The sequence below is a fragment of the Poromitra crassiceps genome (assembly GCF_964638095.1).
Source record: "Poromitra crassiceps genome assembly, chromosome: 1".
Lineage (NCBI taxonomy): Eukaryota > Metazoa > Chordata > Actinopteri > Beryciformes > Melamphaidae > Poromitra > Poromitra crassiceps.
The window spans coordinates 107,277,961-107,296,881 of NC_139623.1; the positions used below are offsets into that span (position 1 = coordinate 107,277,961).

General features: G+C 42.4%; 1 protein-coding gene across 1 annotated transcript in view; it reads right to left on the reverse strand.

Annotated features, from left to right (window-relative positions):
* Positions 1 to 18,921, reverse strand: part of syngap1b (synaptic Ras GTPase activating protein 1b) — a gene marked incomplete at its 3' end in the record, with an annotated part of 206,033 nt that overhangs the window by 133,070 nt on the left and 54,042 nt on the right. The window contains exon 2 of the mRNA XM_083635164.1: positions 11,505 to 11,610. Within this exon, the coding sequence (XP_083491290.1) occupies positions 11,505 to 11,610 (106 nt within the window). The remainder of the gene's footprint in view (positions 1 to 11,504; positions 11,611 to 18,921) is intronic.

An 18,921-nucleotide genomic window follows, 5' to 3' on the forward strand; every position in this document is an offset into this window, starting at 1 on the left:
GTGTACGTCGAGCCGGTGGCCAGCTCACTCAAATGCAGGTTGATTTTTTTCCTTTGTACCTTATACATTGTTATTAAGGTATGAAAATAATGCAGCTCGTTATATCACACAAGGCCACAGCGTACATCACTCAGAAAGACATTTCATGTTATATCATATAATAGTTTGGTTTATTGAATGTGTATTGAATGTTTTGTCAAGCTGTGACCACCCATGAGCTGTTAGTCAGCAGAGATGTCATCACAGATTGTCACTTGAAACGTAGCGCAGTGGTTCTCAAATTGGGGTCTGGGGACCCCCAGGGGTCCTTGAAGGGGTTCCAGGGGGTCCCCAGCAAAAAGGTGAATCATTTATTTTCACTATAATTCCATCCATCTAAGTAACACAATGACAGGATGTATGACTATTTTGGTAATGGGTTTCAAACACTTTCTGCAATAAAACCTCTCAAAGCAAAGATGGGGGACCCTTCGTCAAAATCTTATCAAATGGGCGTCCGTGGTCTAATTTGTGTCAGTTTAGGGGTCCTTGACGTGAGCAAGTTTGAGCCACTGATGTAGCGCATGAAATATAGCCTAATTAGTATTCAATAATCTTACTTTTTCAAATGGACATTTTTCAGTTTGTAACAGCAAGGTGCATACCTCTGAAACACTATAACATTTCTCAATGAAATGCTGTCACGGACACTAACCCAGCTTTGCAGGCCACATTATCTTTGCACACTCAAATTCATTCAAAATCCATTATTCAGTCTTACCTGGCACTGTACATGTTACTGTTGCAAAATTGTTTAGTATGACAAGTTCATTGATTGTTCTTTCAAGAGTCTCTCGCATTTCTTATTTTGGAATAATATAAGATGTTATACCACATGTTCTGAAATGTAATATTTCATGACAGCAGCTGGATAGTAAATCATCCCTCTATCTGAACATTATTCTTCACATCAACAAAAACGGCGGACTCAAAGTGGCTACAACAACATAAAAATTAGAATTATGTGTGTATTGGACCCGAAACCACAAGATTTGACATACTTTTCCAGATTTCTCTCACCAAATAGGATGAATCAGTGTGACGTCACTTGCCACCCAGAAATGCGGAACCCCACGGCAGTTATTAGTATGAGTTGTGCTAAACAAACGTTAATATCTCAAAAACTATACATCACATATATATTTATATATTATTATATTATATATTTTGACATTCTGAGTGAGAGCAGAAGTAGCTCAAGAGTTTGATGTATAATATATGCATGTCGTGTTAAAGTTGTGTGAACTGTCGCAGTTTTTAAAACGTAAACAGAGTCAGCAGGCTAGCCGCTAGAGTCAGACACTCAAGCGTCCCAAAGCTCACGCTCCATAGGGTCCCATTGCCGTTGCCACCCAGTGACGCGGTTTGTTTACCAAAATGCTGCTCAGCTGATCCCTCGTATTCCAAAACTATTCAAGACCTGGAAATGATCAAATTCAGTTTTAATACAGGCTGCATATCGAAATTGTTGTCTTCCCCAGTTCCTCTGGGTTTAGGAACGTCAACAACGGCCCGGATGTTCATCCCATACATTGAACAAAATGTAAGCATCACACTAAATTATGTGTAGTAGCCTGGAAGTAGCATGGAGACACAAGAGTACAGTTGTTGCAGCACATCTCTCCAGATCTGCGGGCATCTGCAGAGATCGAGGCTTAGGTCCGTGATAGACACAGCTAGTTGTCCTCTTCCCCATCCCCGACCACCATCACAGGAGTGTAGTCATTGTCAGAGGCAATGTTCTCTCTTCTTGGAAGCTCTAACAATAGAAAACATAGTTACTGTATGTTACAAGTGGCTATTAACGTTAGCTAGCTTCTGAAATGTTTACAGCTAAAATTAATTTGATCGTTAATGCTACCGTAATTTAGCTAACGTTAACATTACCTCGTTAACCTATAGTAACCTACTGATCTACAGCCTACAAGGAAAATACATTCATTTATGAAATGTCTTTATCTTACCAAAGACAATTACGCTAGTTTCTGAGGTAATATATAGTGTGGCATATACCTGTGAATAACGTATAATAATGTAACGTTAAATGCTCAACATTGTGCGTTTATTGGTTTATTCTTACCTGGAAATCACACATGGATCCGTAGGCGAGCTCTCTGTTTACATTTCGGGCAGAGGCAGAGGGGCAGAGGGTGCTTTAAGCCGCGTGTGATTATGTGCGATTGGTTGAGGTATTAAATACTACGATCTGATTAGTTCATCAACTACAGCTATCCCGCGATTTAGTAGAGTGATATACATTTATGAAATTATCCATTGAAACCAGAGCTGCCAACAAACAGTTTTAGACTTCATAGAATTATTTGGCATCATACATAAAATATATTGTGTAAACTTTCAATGAGGATCAATCAACAACATGAAAAACGACCTTGGCCCACCGTCTGTTTCTGAATAAACCGCTTTTTACATTTAAAAAATCAGAACAAGAAAATCTGAGTTATAACCACAGTATACAGTATCTACTTAGTTCAATTGACAGCTTTTTGGCCTTCTCTTTGACCCCTAAAATCCACTGGCCTTTTAAGTGGAACAAGATATGATGCGGGTTGGCAGGCTGGGGTAATTTTATTTCATAAGGTTGCAGAACAGTTAGAGGTGACATGTGGGGAAGTGGCTTAAATCAAATGAGAGTCTACTGTAGCTCACACTTACTGGTGCAATCATGAGAGCAGGGAGATTATTTAACTGGTGAATCTGGAGCCAGGATACGGTACCTTGACTTTTGCCAGGTTAGCAGCCTAAAATTGGTAGCACTGACAATGTGAATACACTATCAACAGCACCACAGTTTAAGTTCACTCATTGAGTGCCATTGACGTCTAAAGACGTCAATTCAAATAGTAACGTAGAGTGCCATTGACGTCTAAAGACGTCAATTGCGTTTTTTGACGGTGGGACGTGGATTAAAGCCTGATGCATCTCCTGTAAAAGTATGGGGGATTTTGAAGGTGTATAAGCTATTTTCCGGACCCATTAGGTGGCGACAGTGCTCTCCAGATTAGAGAAAGGTGAGGAAAAACAGCAGAAGAAGCCGTGATGAAAAGGAAACCGATGCATGCTGGAGCCAGAGCCGTATAGATTGCTCTGGCTGGAGCTAACGTTAGCTGCGAACAGCAGCCAATCCGCTCCCACAACTGAGCCCCTCTGTCTCTGCTGCGATAGTTTCTCCACACGATTAGCCGCCAGAAAAGGAGCACGGGGGTGAGTTTCTCCCAGCTCCAGCATGCAGGCTGTGTGTTAGTGTGGGGATGAGTTTCTCCCAGCTCCGGCATGCAGGCTGTGTGTTAGTGTGGGGATGAGTTTATCCCAGCTCCAGCATGCAGAGATTCGTCGCCTGACGCAGGTAGCAGAGATTCGAGCAGAGCCACCAGAGACACTCCCACAGAGGAGGAGTTTGCAGTTGAGGGGGATGGGGCACGCAGGGCACCATACAACACCGACCCAGACAGCAGGCTCGATGGACAGATTGGCAAACACAAGCTGGAATACTTGATGCCCGCCAGCAGTAAATCAAGACCAGCAAGAAGGTGTAGGGTCTGCGCACGCCGGGGCCAGCGCTGCTGGTTGCAGCTAAAAAATATTATTTTGCCATCAAAATTCCTTTGTTTTTGCAGTTTTATTGAAGGAAATTACTGTTCAGATGTTTTAGGTGTCACATCATCAGAAAATATTAGCTTCAGAGTCAGTGATGTGCTTGAAATGCTTCATTTCACAAAAGGCTCATTATCTCAGGTTCTAGTTTGAAACATCTGTTTTTGGTGAAACCAACCTCTGTAATACTGCTGATAACTAAAGAACGGAAAATGATAACAATAAACTTTTTTTTTCTGATGATACAAGATAGTCTCATCGTTTTTGGGCGTGTTCGGTGTTTACATAGTAATATCACACAATATTCTGTGGGTCTTGAGAAATCACTGAAAACCCTCTGAAAGGGCTGGCACTGGGAGCGTCCGTTTTCCAGAAATGGCTGGCAGCCAATGAGTTAAGGTATCCTTAATTGTCCTTGTGATCCTTTATATTGTGCCTGTGGGGAAATTGATCTTCATCCACAGTGGGCAGCTGCATTGCAGCGCCCGGGGACCAACTCCAGTTCGATTGCCAGTGCCTTGGTCAGGGGCACTGACAGGAGTATTAACCCTAACATACATGTCTTTTGGTGGTGGGAGGAAACTGGAGCAGCCGGAGGAAACCTTCTTTGCTAAGAAGGTGGATGACATCAGCTCTTCCTTTCACCCTCCAGGCACTAACAACAGTACTCCTGACTCCAAACCTGCTTCTCTGCCCCCTGTCCCAGGGCTTGCCTCCTTCTGTCCCCTCTCCCTCGAAGAAGTCCTTAAACTATCCCTTCCTCTCTTCTCCAACCCATCTCCACTGATATATCTCCCTTCCTTACTACCCTTATCAACTCGGGGAGAACATTTATAAAAAAAGCAGCCCATTAACATGCAAACTCATAGAATGGAGCTGGGAGAGACCGGGGTTCGAACCCGGGACCTTCTTGCTATGAGGCAACAGTGCTAACCACTGAGCCACTGTTCCGTTTCATGCATGCTCTGATATTTCACTGGTCTCTGTTGGCAGCACTGCACCTTGATTTAATCATCCTAAAAATAAATGTGAATCATGTCCAACAGTAAGTCACACAGCTGTCTGTGGTAATGTACGACAAGATTTGGAAGGGGAAAGTAGCTAGGGTGCTTATTTCAGGGTTCTATAACCACAAAAAGGAATGTAGACAGCTTTCTTAATATGAAGTTCTGATCAAATGTCTTTGTTGTCACATTAATATCAATGCTATCCCTTGTGACAGAGTGCAAGTTTGTCATAGTGTACACTGAAGATTCCATGAGAAAATTGGATAGCTCAATACAGTAATTTGTTGTGCAGCACACAAAAAACACAGGTAGCACTTGATTTTAAAATAGGCTTTCTCAAGTGCATGGACATATTTTTGCACATTATGTTCCTGCATTTTGTACTTACATTGTGCTGTTTCACCCTTGCAGGTCTATTATGAGATGTATTAATCAGATTTTAAGTAAGTGCTGACAGAGTATAGTGATTGCAATATGTTTCAACAACTTAACAGACTGCAACAGGCTCATAGTGTTACTAACAGTCTATGCATATACTCATATATTTACTACAATTCCTATATTGATCTATATTGTACCTTGTCCTGTACTATTGTACTGTAATATGATTTGGCAACACTCATACTACTTGATTCTTGCCAATAAAGCTTTTCCTGAATCTGGATATTTCCATGTCCAGCAATCAGGAAACAGTTACACCATTAAAGAAGCATCACTTACTGTATTATAGTCACACATTGTAAAGTGCAGTTAAACAATTGTTTAGCAGGGCCCGACATATCACAATTGCCTGTTAAGCTGAGATAGCTAAACTGAATAAGATCTACACGAACAAACTGGGGGGGAAGTCACTGTTTGTTTTAACTGCTGTTGCTGAACATTCAGCCAAAAATGCCAATGAGCCACCCGCCCTCCTCCACCCCCCGGCAGATATAACAGGGTTATATCTCCATGCCTCATCTTGGAGAGGCTACTGTATCTAAAGCAGTGTTACTTCAAAATAAGTAAAAATGGAGTAAAAAGCAAATTGTTCTCTTCGTTCTGTTAAATAATTATGTCCACTGACTGACCTGGAAGTCCAGTTTGTTGAGTTTGTAAATATAAAGAGCAGGGGGCTTTGTTCAATGATTCGGCTGCAAATGAGACGGAACGTCCTGGGCTCACATCCCGTTGCCCTGCTCCTTCAAGTAATATGGAGGGTTTTGGTGGATTAGCACGTTGGTCAATGGAAAATGAGAACTTGTAGCAGCTCTAAAGCTAAAATGGTAAGTAATGTTATATGCAGCTAAGTCTGGCAGTTTTGTGTAGGAGGTTAGTAAAATGTACATGATATCAACGTATCAAGGTTTTGAACTATCAGGGAATACTTTGTCTGTTTACATAAGAAATGAAGGTGGTGGGTGTCTGGGTGATAGGAGACTGCATACAGCTAAAAATCACTAAGCAGCAGATAAATACATGGCTGGACTGTTTTCAGGTGTCCAGGCTGGACACCTGAAATAGTTCCAAAAATAAACTTGGCATCAGCTATATTGACTTAGTGATATCATTTTTCAAATGTCTGAATCTGGAGGCCATAGAAAATATGCTGTTATTAGCCTACAAAATGCTAGTTGCTAAAGTTGTGTAGTTGGTGTTTATATTTTCATAATCTAAAGACTCAGTCGACCAACCTAAATTCAGGCAGGGCAGTGACATCAGCTTGCCTGATTCACACCACCGATTTGTTCAAACTGACCGTGTTTTACCTCCACCTGCTTTGGTTCTGACTTGTACCCCTCCCTGCTAAGGTTGATAATCTTAAATGCTTAAATGAATATAGGGCGAACACTAAAAAACACCAATAGGTTTATTACCATCTTATTGCAATAAATATTGAATTGCATGACAAGCAGGAATAGTGGAGTTAAGTTATGAGGATAGGACTTTTGAGGAGGAAGAAAAAAAAACAATTTGATGCTTATAAATTATAACTGATTAATGTTTGTAATGGTGGTTGGCTGGAGGTGAAAGCTCACCCAGATTTATTATTGACCACTAAATCACTGATGACAGGAGTGTTTATGGAATTAATTACTTGTCGTTTGATTAATACACAGAAAACAGTTTTGGTTAAAAGTTTATTCCTTGCTCCCATTGCGATTGATTATTGGTCAAAACCTTTCATTCACTAATAGCACTTGAGGCTAAAGCTGGAATTATGCTTCCCGCATCGGCGAGGACTGCGAGTGAGGGGACGGTTTTCACCTGGCCATGCACACCCCAGATTTTGTAACATATGCGGACATGGCTGGGCAGAGAAAGTGGAGTTTTCAAGACTCCCGCTCACTTCCGCGAGCAGAAACCCCGCACAGAGTATAAAAGCTCCACACGTTTTCTCGTCAGCATTCGGTGTCTCTCATTTCCGTGCGACCGTCCAAACGTCAAGCATAATTCCAGTTTATGCAGATCCATCATAATAAATGAATAAGCACTACTTCAGTCCTTTGAAATTCAATCTGAATATTAGCACTGGTAATAATGTGTGACCAAAACATAAAACAATAGGGAGCAAACTCTTACATTTTCTTGTTTAGTAGTTAAAAAATATCATTTTCCTCTGTCACAATCATGAAATGCTAATTAAGCCAGATATTTGTATAAAATGCTTACACCCCACACTATAATTATCTTATTATATTATATTATTACATGTTAATTACCTCATCATGAAAATGTTTCAAAAACCTTAAACGTGCAAAAAAAAAAGCGGATGAAGGAGGACAATAACTGCATCTGCATAGCTTGGTGTGTTGTGAAACCTATTGAGGTGTTGTGTGTTTGACTAATCGCAGATCTAGAACCAAATGTCTTCCGTCTGAGTGTGTCATTACATCAGGCATCCAGCTGGGATTGTTGTCAAATGTCCCCATTCATCAAAACCAATAGGACGTCACGCAAGCTGTTACCCAGTGATGAATGATGAATCCAGGCTGACATTTCAATGTTGTCATAAGATGGCTGTTTGGCAGCTGCAGTATCTGGAGTTTGATCCAATTTCACAATGTGGAAGCAGTCTGAACAGGAGGGCTTTTTTGGCTTGAGACTCTTTGACTGAAGCAACTGATCCTGGCCCTGTCCACAGAATGGTCATTCACATTAAAATCTGTTCCTGAATGGTCGGAGTGGTGGCCATGTTTATGTGTAGCCTACAGTAGCTTCCGTACGGCAAGTTGCTGAGAGGAGAGGTTTTGCAGCAAGAAACCAAAGCAGTGGAAACTAGTGGAGGCGACTTACAACTGCATTCAATTGTCACTCGTCTTACAAGTTGCTGCTGTCTTCATCTCAAAAGTTTTGACAGTTGACTGAAAGTGGTTAGTTGAGTTCATTTCAGCTTCGGCCGATGTCCGCTAGTTGTGTAAACTTTTCTTCTCCACTAAAGTTAACATTAGGCTGAGCTGTTTTAGTTTATAGGATTTATGGGGTTATATTACCTTAAAAAGCTGTATTTTAGATGATGCTTACTTTACATTTACTAATGCTGATTTTGGTGAGAAGAGCTAGCGAGAGAAGCACATTCTTTGATAGTGCTACGTCAGCCTTGTTGCTAATGTTAGCTTTCAGTTGAGTTTTGACAGTTTGCTAACAGACACATCTGCACAGTTCTCAAGCAAGTGTGACACACTTTGACCAGACTTGCGTTGTCACCACACCACAGCAACTACCCTTCAAATTAAAAAAGTACTAGACAAATTAGCATCGAGGATTGAGCACGGCAGGAACGCTGACATAGCCTACCGGTAGTTAGGGTTTGTTTGTCACTGGGGCTGCCCATGCAGAAAGTGAACCCTTTACTTTTGAGAAAAGCATACACCAAATAGCATGCTGTGTTCACTGTAAAGTCAGAGGCAACACCCAGAACTCTGCCATGAAAAAGTGATCATAAAATATTTGACAAATTATTAGGGATGGGACAATATCGTAATCTAATATATCACAATACATAAATGTAACAATACGTATTTACGTGATATAGACAAATGAATCGCCATATTAGCTACTGTAGATTCTATTCTGCTGTAGTAATCACAAATGCGATAGCGAAATGCGACTGACCATCACAATTTCACAAGCTCTTCATTGAAATTACATTAATTACAGGTCGTAATTACATTTCTAAATTGTTGGTTACATTATCGCAAGCCAATGCCATCGCTAGAAAGATTTGTGTCCATAATTTTGCTGCATAATTTGTTGACTTTTACATCTCTATTACTGTATATCATATCGTGGCTGTATCAAATCATATCATGAGACAAGCATATTGTCGCATCCCTATCGTATAAATCTGTTGCAAATTCAACGCATTTTATTCCTTTCCAGTTCAAAAGACACATTTCTAGGTTATACAGTAGCACAATCTACGTACAGTGACTCAAACAATTTTGCACAATCACATCTCAGATTGAATTATCATCGTCACGGAACCATCGTCTCAGTTCAACCTTATACAGTAGGTCAGAGATTTGCTAAAATGGGTCATGGTGTCAGAGGCAGTTCCCCTGATGCCCTATCCCTAACCGTGGCCTTATGACGGCTCCCATTTCTCCGCTGATGTGTTAATTAGCGACTGCCCGGGGCCCATCAATCCCTTTTGGCAAGGACACTCCCTTGTGGGTCCACGATGTGCACAGCGCCACAGATGATCCATAAGACTGTCAGTATGCTATGCCCTGTAGCGGCTGTGAGCGTGTTTGCAATGTTCTTACGTGCGGGCGATATGAACTGGCATTGCTGCGTCAGCATTATTTCAATATGCAGTGGGATCATGTCAGTGTCGGCGCCTGGCCGCTTGGAGGCCGGACAGCTACCCATGTGCAAGTGAAAACTGAGGGAAATATCTATGTACTGTAGTTGAATCAGCACAGCTGTTACGGAGCAGGGAGGCAGCAGCAACGGCAGAATCAGAGACGGGGAGGATGTGGCAAGGCCAAGGAGGCCCTTAAAATAGCCGAGTGAGATGTGGTGAGGTGAGAGGTGGAGAGCGAAGGTAGAGGGAGGAACGGTGCCGGGCATTTGTAGAGGGCCCAGAGAGAGACTGGGTCAGGCAAAACAAAGAGAGGGAGCAGCTCTGAGAGGGGCAGACTCACAGAGGAGTCCGAGGAGAGTCTGGGAGGACAATGCACAGAGATGAAAGCAGGGCGGAGGGAGAGAAAAATGTAAAAGCTTAAAAGGAAAAGAGGGGGAGAGAGAAGCCAGAGTGGCAGAAGGTGGAGATGACTTAGGAACCATAAGAACCTAGACCTGTAGGCAGAGTGGGGGCAGAAATCAACTATCAGACAAAGACAGAGAGAGACAGAGATATGTGCACTTAGTGAGATATCAATATATGAGTTTCATTCCAAAACAAGATAACTGTTAAATCACCTAACCTGACAAAAGGATGCCTGATGGATAGTGTACTGATAGAAAGAAAACAGTTGCCTCAGGCTGTGATCAGATAGGAAGCTTTTATCAGCTGCTCAGAAGCAGAGCAAAGCTGCGAGCGAGCGTCACTCTTAACAGAGAGAGCCAGAGCTCTAAGGCCACACGGAGCTTTACTTCACTCTCGTTGCTATGCAACTATGTAATTACCGTTAGCTAGCTAGCTAACCCTAACCTGAAGTAAGAGAGGGGAGAATGTTTCGTTGATAATAAAACAGAAATACAAGGACAGCACTCCGAATTTACTTTTTAATTGCCACATGGTGAACATATCCGGCAACTCACCCTTCTTCAGCGTGTGTATTGGCCAATACACACACCTCTAACACTTGTCATCGTGTGGCAATTAAAAAGTCAATTCAGAGTGTTGTCCTTGTCTTTCTGTTTTATTATCTACTACTTTAAGGATCCAGCAACCAGCTGGTACAGTATAATAATATGGTGAGTGGAGCGCATTTGTATCTTATTTTGATCATGTTTTGTTGAAATTGAAAATGGACAAGAGCTTTTTTTTTTGTTACAAGAGGAAGTCAGTGATGGCTCTGCTTACGCTTGAAGAAGAGAACGAGGAGCTCGTTCCGCAACAGAGGAGGATGTTGCTGAAATTGCCGTCGCTCACCGGGAAACTGTAAGAGGATGCTTCCTGTACTTCCCTCCGTGCTGATGTTTTCCTCTGTCTGATATTTACACAATGCACAGCACAGCTAAAGTTGAAACAAAGCTGAGACGCACCAAGGGCAGTGCCTCAAAACACACCATGTCCACAAACACCAGACACATGTGTTCGAGGAGGTGCACGAAAATAAGAGTGAAAATAATTGGAGAAAAGGTGCTTGCGTGTTCAGAAAAGTGTCCTCTGATCACAACTCTATTGGATTTGATGCCGGAGAAAAGAGTGACACCTAACTTTACAAAAGGACTGCTGTCCTGCCAGCAATCCTTTTGTAAAGTTATGTGTAGGGCTGGGCAACATATGGATATTATATCGATATCGTGATATGAGACTAGATATCGTCTTAGATATCCACATTACTGATGATTATTTATCAGAAATCTCATTGTGTAAATATTTTGTGAAAGCACCAATAGTCAGGGAAGGAAACCCTGTCTTTCCTTTTTTATTTTGATCACAGTCTTGTTTGAATCAAAGTGCTTGTGACATCTCACATGTGGCTTTGACTTACAACTGAAGATGTAACCCACTTCGTAGAGAATCCTGAGATATATATTGTGTATCACTATTCAGCCTAAAAATAACGAGATATGATTTTTGGTCCATATCGCCCAGCCCTAGTTAGGTGTCAAAGTTATGGCTATATATACCATCAAAGCTATGGGCATTTTGGAATGAAACCCCCTGATGTTGAAGGTTGGTGAGCTCACCCATCTCAGGATGGTGCCTTCCCTCCACAGGAACGCTGACTGTCCGTCGCAGTAGCTTGTTCCTGTGAGACTCTGAGCGCCTCTCGCGCATCAGCAAAGGGTGTACCTGCACACAGAGAGCACAAGGTCAATGCACTCAGCACACACACATCCTCAAGTACTGTACAGAGCATCTTATACACTTTATGCATGCTTACACATACAGCAGCACGTGCACTCTTTTGCACACAATCGTACAGTATGGTACACTCGTACAGGGTGGTCGGCATAGTGGGTGGACCCCGTGGTTATCACCCTCTCCCGGATTGCTATGGTAAAATCTCTTGAGAACAGGCTGTCTGTATGCAAATGTTTTATTTGATAATTTTAATGTTTTTCAATTGTATGTGTTTATGTGTTTGTTTGTTGTAACTTTGTGTTGCTGCTGTTTCTTGGCCAGGTCTCTCTTGTAAAAGAGATCTTTGATCTCAATGGGACAAACCTGGTTAAATAAAGGCTAAAAATAAAATAAAAAAAAGCCATCAAGACATAGAATAAAAACAGCACATCAACAACACACACACCACAAACAGAATGCACAAACAACGAAGACATTATACAATGCTTGTCTGTCAGCAGTTCATCAGCCATCAAAACAACATGAGATTCAAAATGTGCTCAGATGGCACCACCACAGCAGCTCATAGTATGAATCCACCACAGCAGCTCAGATCTGGAAAGACTGAAGTCTGCAGGCAACACTATGATATACATAAATAATAAATAATAAAAAATAAAGCACACTTCACAGTAGCGCTACGTTTGGCCCCAAAGTCCCTGAATTCATAAAAGTGAGACTTGAGGGAACATAAATGGTAGAATGTGCCAAACTAATCAGAAAAAACGACTCCACTACAGTGGTTTATGTTACATTCACAGAAAGAATATGTCACTATAAAGTAGAGACCGACAAATCTTAACTCAAGACCAGTATTTTTGGCACCGGGTCGCAGTTCACAAAGAAATATGTGACGGGTTTCATTTCTAAAATTAGACAAAAAGAAAAAAGGTGACATTTGAACTAATGAAACAGCCAATATGTCAAAATTACAGCAACAAATTCTACTACTTCCTAATTCTACTAAATTCAACTACTAAGGATGGACCTATTAGGCCATGTTCACACTAGAGGGAAATAAAGTCATTATCTTGATTGGTTTCCTAAATCTGATTTGGAGAGTGTCCGCACTGCCACAAATCTGATTTGGGCAAGTGTTCAAGTCGGATCTGTGTGTCCAGACACAACGAGCCTATTTGCATGGGTTGCTAGGGTAACGACATAGGCGTAAGTAAACACCTAGCTCTGAAGGTGCTTTCCAACACAGAAGCATGAGAAATGACCATCATCTCTCGCCATCCAAACAATCGCGTTCCTGAAAAAGAGAATTGCTCTCAACGAGACTCCCCCTGTATAATGTAACCGAGCGAGCCAGGCGCCAGGTTTATTTTCCGCTCCGAGGCACACATAGCGTCAAGTCCTATACGCACTGAACACAACTACTTCCGTTTATAGTCTTCAAAATAAAAGAAATACCCTGTCCTGTACTGTGTAACACTGAACATGCAGAGCCTCCAGACGGATTATGCAGTCCGCATAATCGGGCACGTCGGGCAAATGCCCGGTGGCCTGGCCTGGCCTGGCCTGGCCTGGGGGAAAAAAAAAAAGTCAGGCCACTCACGGAACATATAGCCTATATATATATGTATTGTGCCCGCAGTCAGGCCACTCACTGAACAGCAGGCCAGGCAGGCCACTGAGGCCAGTAGTGTTCCTATTTGCGCGGATAGCAGCCAGCAGACAGGCAGGCAGGAATGAGTTAACTTGTCAGTCAGACTCAGTCAGTCCCAGCCCAGGTCACTCGAGGTGAGTCACACAAACAGACACATGATGATATAACGCAGTATGCACGATCTGATCACTCTTCCTTAAATAAAGTTAGCTGTGAAGCGTTTGTACAGAGGCATGTTTTTGGTTTTACTTACATAAAACTTACATACAGTATTATACTTGCAGTTATCTAGGCAATGTTGATGTTTCTATTAGTGAACAAATAGGTAACATGTATCATCGCGTTAGCATTATATTCACTAAATCTTGCTTCAAACGACCCAAATTGGGCTTCAAACGGCCAAAAAATTGTGCACGCGCGTCGGCCCATATTGGCCTGGCCTGCTTGGTAGAAATGCCCGGCCTGAATTATGATCGCAGTCCGCCCCTGACACGAGGCAACTAAAAAAAATCCATAAAATGCTTACATGAATTTTAAAAAATCACAGTGCTGAACTCCTCGACGTTTGGCAGTGCAGCAGCTGCAGCCTGGGAAAGACAGGGATTTTATTTTGAAAGTTATGAGCAGAAGTGGTGTATTTAATTCCGGCTGATTTGACACTGCTGCCTGTCCACTCACTCGAGGTGCCGCTGAGAGGTAGTTGTGAAAAATAAATGTTGATAAAGAAGAATGTACACATTGGGCTCTATCGTTGCATCGGCCTATAAACTGCGCTTAGTGCCAGGCCCAGCGCAGATTAGTGGGTGTGGACCAGCGCACTCGATATTTTGGTATCAGCGCTACATGCTAACCTGACGCTGCCAGATGGATGTAAGTTGGTTCATGTGGGATTGTGAATTTGTGGAACAATGCCGCCCCCATCTGGCAGAGTCAGGCTAGCTACATGCGGCCTTAAGCATTATAACCACGCCATTTAAGCGTAAAATTATGCACAATCTGCTCATTGGGGAAGTGCCGTAAACGAATCACAAGCTTCTCTTTTAACTCATTGAGTGCCAGCCACTTTTGGAGAACGGACGCTCCCAGTGCCAGAGTTTCAGAGCGTTTTCAGTGATTTCTCGAGGCCCACAGAATATTGTGTGATATTACTATGTAAACACCGAACACGCACAAAGAACGATGAGACTCTCTTCTATCATCTGCAAAAAAAAGTTTATTGATACCATTTTCCGTTCTTTAGTTATGAGCCGGAGAAGATAGGTTGTTTTGAGCAAAAAGACACGTTTCAATTTAGAATCTGAGATATTCAGCCTTTTGTGAAAGGAAGCATTTCAAGCACATCATTGACTCTGAAGCTAATATTTTCTGATGTAATGACACCTCAAAAATAATTTCTTTCAATAAAAGAGTGAAAACAAAGGAATTTTGTTTGGCCAAATAATATTTTTTAGCTGCAACCAGCAGCGCTGGCCCCTGCGTGCGCAGACCCTACACCTTCTTGCTGGTCTTGATTTACTGCTGGTGGGCATCAGATAGCCTATTCTAGCTTGTTTGCCTGTCTCTGTGCATCGAGCCTGCTGCTGCCTGGGTCTGTGTTTACTGTCAATGGTTGTATGCTGTAGTGCCCTGCGTGCCCCACCCCCCTCCTCCTCCTCCTCCGTGGGAGTGTCTCTGGGGCTCTACTGCGAGTGCGTTTGCTCTGCGTTTGCTCTGCACTGAAAAGTGCGCTGCACCCCGCTTTTTCACAGCCTGTCGCCGGCTCCCAGCTGAGAATAATGTAACTTTTCAGAAAGACGCTGGTGTCGGCAACGAAATCATATGGAGGGGCTATCGCAGCGGACACGGAGGGGCTCAATTGTGGCAGCAGATGACTGCTGTTCACAGGCACAGCTAACGTTATGCTTCATGCATATCGATGCGATTTCCGTTTCCCCATTACTTCTTCTCTCTTTTTTCCTCGCCTTTCTCTAATCTGGAGAGCACTGTCGCCACCTAATGGGTCCCTAAAATAGCTTTTACACATTCAACAGCCACCATACTTTCACAGGAGATGGATCTGGCTTTGATCCACGTCCCACCGTCAAAAAACGCAATTGACGAACATACTCGTCCTTGGCACTCTACGTTACTAAACCAATTGATGAACATACTCGTCCTTGGCACTCAATGAGTTAAGCTCCAATTCCACGGAGCGATCCAGTCCGGTCAGAAACGCCAAGTGCTCTGATCCCCCCCTCCCTTTCATCCCCGTCTGTCTGTCTCCATATATAGGCTATTATTCCATATTATTCTCAAACCAATCTAACTGCAGTTTAAATACTGCAAGCATGTAAATACGCTACACCATAGCAAGATCAAAGTGAAAATATAGCCGCAAGCGGCGATGGGCGGGGTTCAAGCCTTGCGCAGATGACAAAGCTTCTGATTCTGACTAGGACATCCTCCTTGATATATCTGCCAAGTTTCGCGATCATTGGACAAACAGGTGTGGAGTTACAGCCTTTTTTATGTTAAGCCACGCCCATTTCTGGCGTTTATGGCACCCCCTTTTGGTCGAATTGCACAAAATTTGACACACATGGTCTAGGATGGTCTCCGAAGACCTCCTGCAAGTTTCGTGAAGATTCCTTAATCGGTCATGAAGTTATGACAATTTAGCTGTGAGGCCGTGCTGCTGTTGTAAATGGTCGCTTCTTTCCTTCAATACTCTTTGTTACTGTTCGACAACAATACACACATAACGCGATACTAAAACCCACGTTCAACCATAACTAGATGGTCGCACAGTCCCTAAAACAGAAACAAGACATAACGATAGTTAGGGATCATGATTAAACTCACCTAGGACTAGGTGAGGAAAAGCCAGAGGTGTTGCACTTCCTGCATCAGTTTTAATCCACACAGACTGTCCTCATCAGTGACCCTCCATGTTGTCACTTGTAAACAGAGCTTTGCACCCCGCCCCCATGTAACACGCTGAATTCTATTGATGTAGCTCATTGGCCGAAACTCGGAACAATAGCAGACATTAAGCCAGTGAAACGCTGCATGCAAATGAATGAAAAACCCCCCTCAGCTAGGCGACTCAAGACTGAAATCTAGATTTTTTTAAATCGCTAAATATACCTATTTACTAGTTATAAAACGACTCAATTTTATGTGGGATGGATAGTCCATACTCTCCTTTGTGTAATTATAAAATAAAACGAAAAAGGCATTTTTTCACATATCAAACTACTAACTCCAATTGCGCGATTTCGACTTGGCGAGATTGTACTCAATTTACCAGAGGGTGACACATATCGCAACGGTGCGTTTTTTTCAAAAACCACGAAAGTGTTGTGCAGGACACTCATCACATGATGTGTGCTTTGGTTTGGTGAAGATTGGACAAAATTTCAAGGAGGAAGCGCAAAAAAACTGTTTTGGACAAAATTCAAAATGGCGGAAAATCTAGTCAGACGGAAATGGGGGTGGCCTAGTTGAGTAGATGCGGGAGGACCCAAGGAATCCAGGGGGAAAAAAAGTTTGATGATAGACCCTATGGTTCAAAAGTTATGGACCAAAAGGTAAGGAGGGTTGTTATAGCGCCACCATCTTGTCAATTGGTGCAATTTTTCGGTGGATAGTAAAAGACCCCTTTGTGAACCTCCCTAACAAGTTTCGTAGCTGTACCTCGTATGGTTTCTGAGATACAGCTAATTTAATGCGTTATTTTTGTCTACATCATTCTCTCTACCCAACATGCAACACTCCTGCTCAGAGTTACTGTTAAGCTATATGTGGTCAAATCACACTGGATTCCTGCTTCCAGTACACTTTTTGCATGTGTTTCTTAACAGAGAAGAGCTGCAGCTGCTCAAAAGACAATATGTAAAATTTATGAGTGAGACCATGAGTGATATAGCACTTGTAATACAAGTATAGGTATGTCTGAGGTCTATACAATAGCGTGCGTGCGTCAAGTCAAGTGTCATACAAGAAGGAAGGCTGGCCATAATGACAATGAATCCGCACTTCCTGCCGCCCTTCAAAATCAAACAATTTAGGAGGTACAGGTACTGAATGCTGCTATAGCGCCCCCTTTTGGTCGAATTGCACAAAATTTGACACGCATGGTCTAGGATGGTCTGCGAAGACCTCCTGCACGTTTCGTGAAGATTCCTTAATCGGTCATGAAGTTATGACAATTTAGCTGTGAGGCCACGCCCTCTCACAACTTTAACGATTAATATCTCCGAAACGAAAGGAGATTTCAAAGGTTTCAAAAAGGCAGTTTGTAGAGCTTGCTCCATAGATGCTTCCTGGCGATGGTGGTGCAAATCGGTCCAACGGTCTAGGAGGAGATGTCAAAAAGGTGTTTTCCAAACTTTTCCAAATATCTCAAAAACTTTCCAGGCGGACATTGAGGGTCCTTATGGCAAATTTGTAGAGCAGGTCCACCTGAACATCTGGAAAAAAAAGTTTGAAAATCGGACCAACGGCGTGGAAGTAATGGCCTTTAACGTAAAACCGTGGATTATAGCGCCACCTTCAGGCCGATTCGAAAAATCTTTCTTGAGCAGCTACCTGCCAACAATATCTGTCATTGGGCCAAATGTCAGGTCTCTACCATTTACCAACTCACGGGAATTTGCGTTGGGGCAGATGAAAAATAATAATAATATATTCGGATTTAGAAAAACAATAGGGTTTCAGCCCCTTCAGGGCTTGAACCCCTAATAAACCGGCACAAAAACAATAGCGTTTCAGCCCCTTCAGGGCTTGAACCCCTAAAGAATGTTCTAAACGCATTGGCTAGAAAAATATAGCCTATCCCTACCCTATGTCATGATGAGATTAGATTGGTGAAAGTTTGTCCAGAATTATATCGTTTTCTCTCCCCTGCTGCACAGGTAGGATGATGCACATAAATATAGCCTACATTATGTAAAGTCATTGCAGAAATGTGTTTTTATTGTAAAACTAAATGTGAAGTAGGGCCAATTTATTGGAGCGGACATCACAGTAGGACATGACAGTAGAACCGCGTTACGCTGTCACTCATCTAAATCACATTAAATCTGCGAGGGATATATATAGCCCCAGGATGACATATATGTTTCATAGGGTTGTGTTTTGATTTCGGGATTTTATTTTGTCCAATATTGAAATGTTCCACAATTGGATGTTGTGTTACGAGAAACATTATTTCGATCTACCACTTACCCTATTTAAGCTGATTTGGTTGCTATTTCTTCTCAAACGGATTCGCCTCAATGCATACTGGGAGATTTCACATCTGTGGCTTTGTGCCTGTCTGCTGTCTGATGCGCCAGAGAGAGGGAGTGAGAGAGAGAGAGGGGGGAGAGAGAGTGAGATGGCAGAGGAGAGTCCGCGGCTCCACGCAATTACGCACAATAATAGAACCGGCAAACTTTTTTTTTTTTTTTTTCCCCCATCTTTTAACCAATACATATGGCTTTTGGGGTGGTATGTGAAGGATTCTCGTCAAAATCTCCACATTTGAGACCAATCTGTTACAATTTTACAAGCTCCTATCATTTCAGCAGCATAAGTTCCCTCTATGGGTTCAAACCGGGTTTTTTTGTGCCCTCAAATGAATGGGTGATTTGGTACATCGTGACGTCATGGTGTTATTCGCCAGC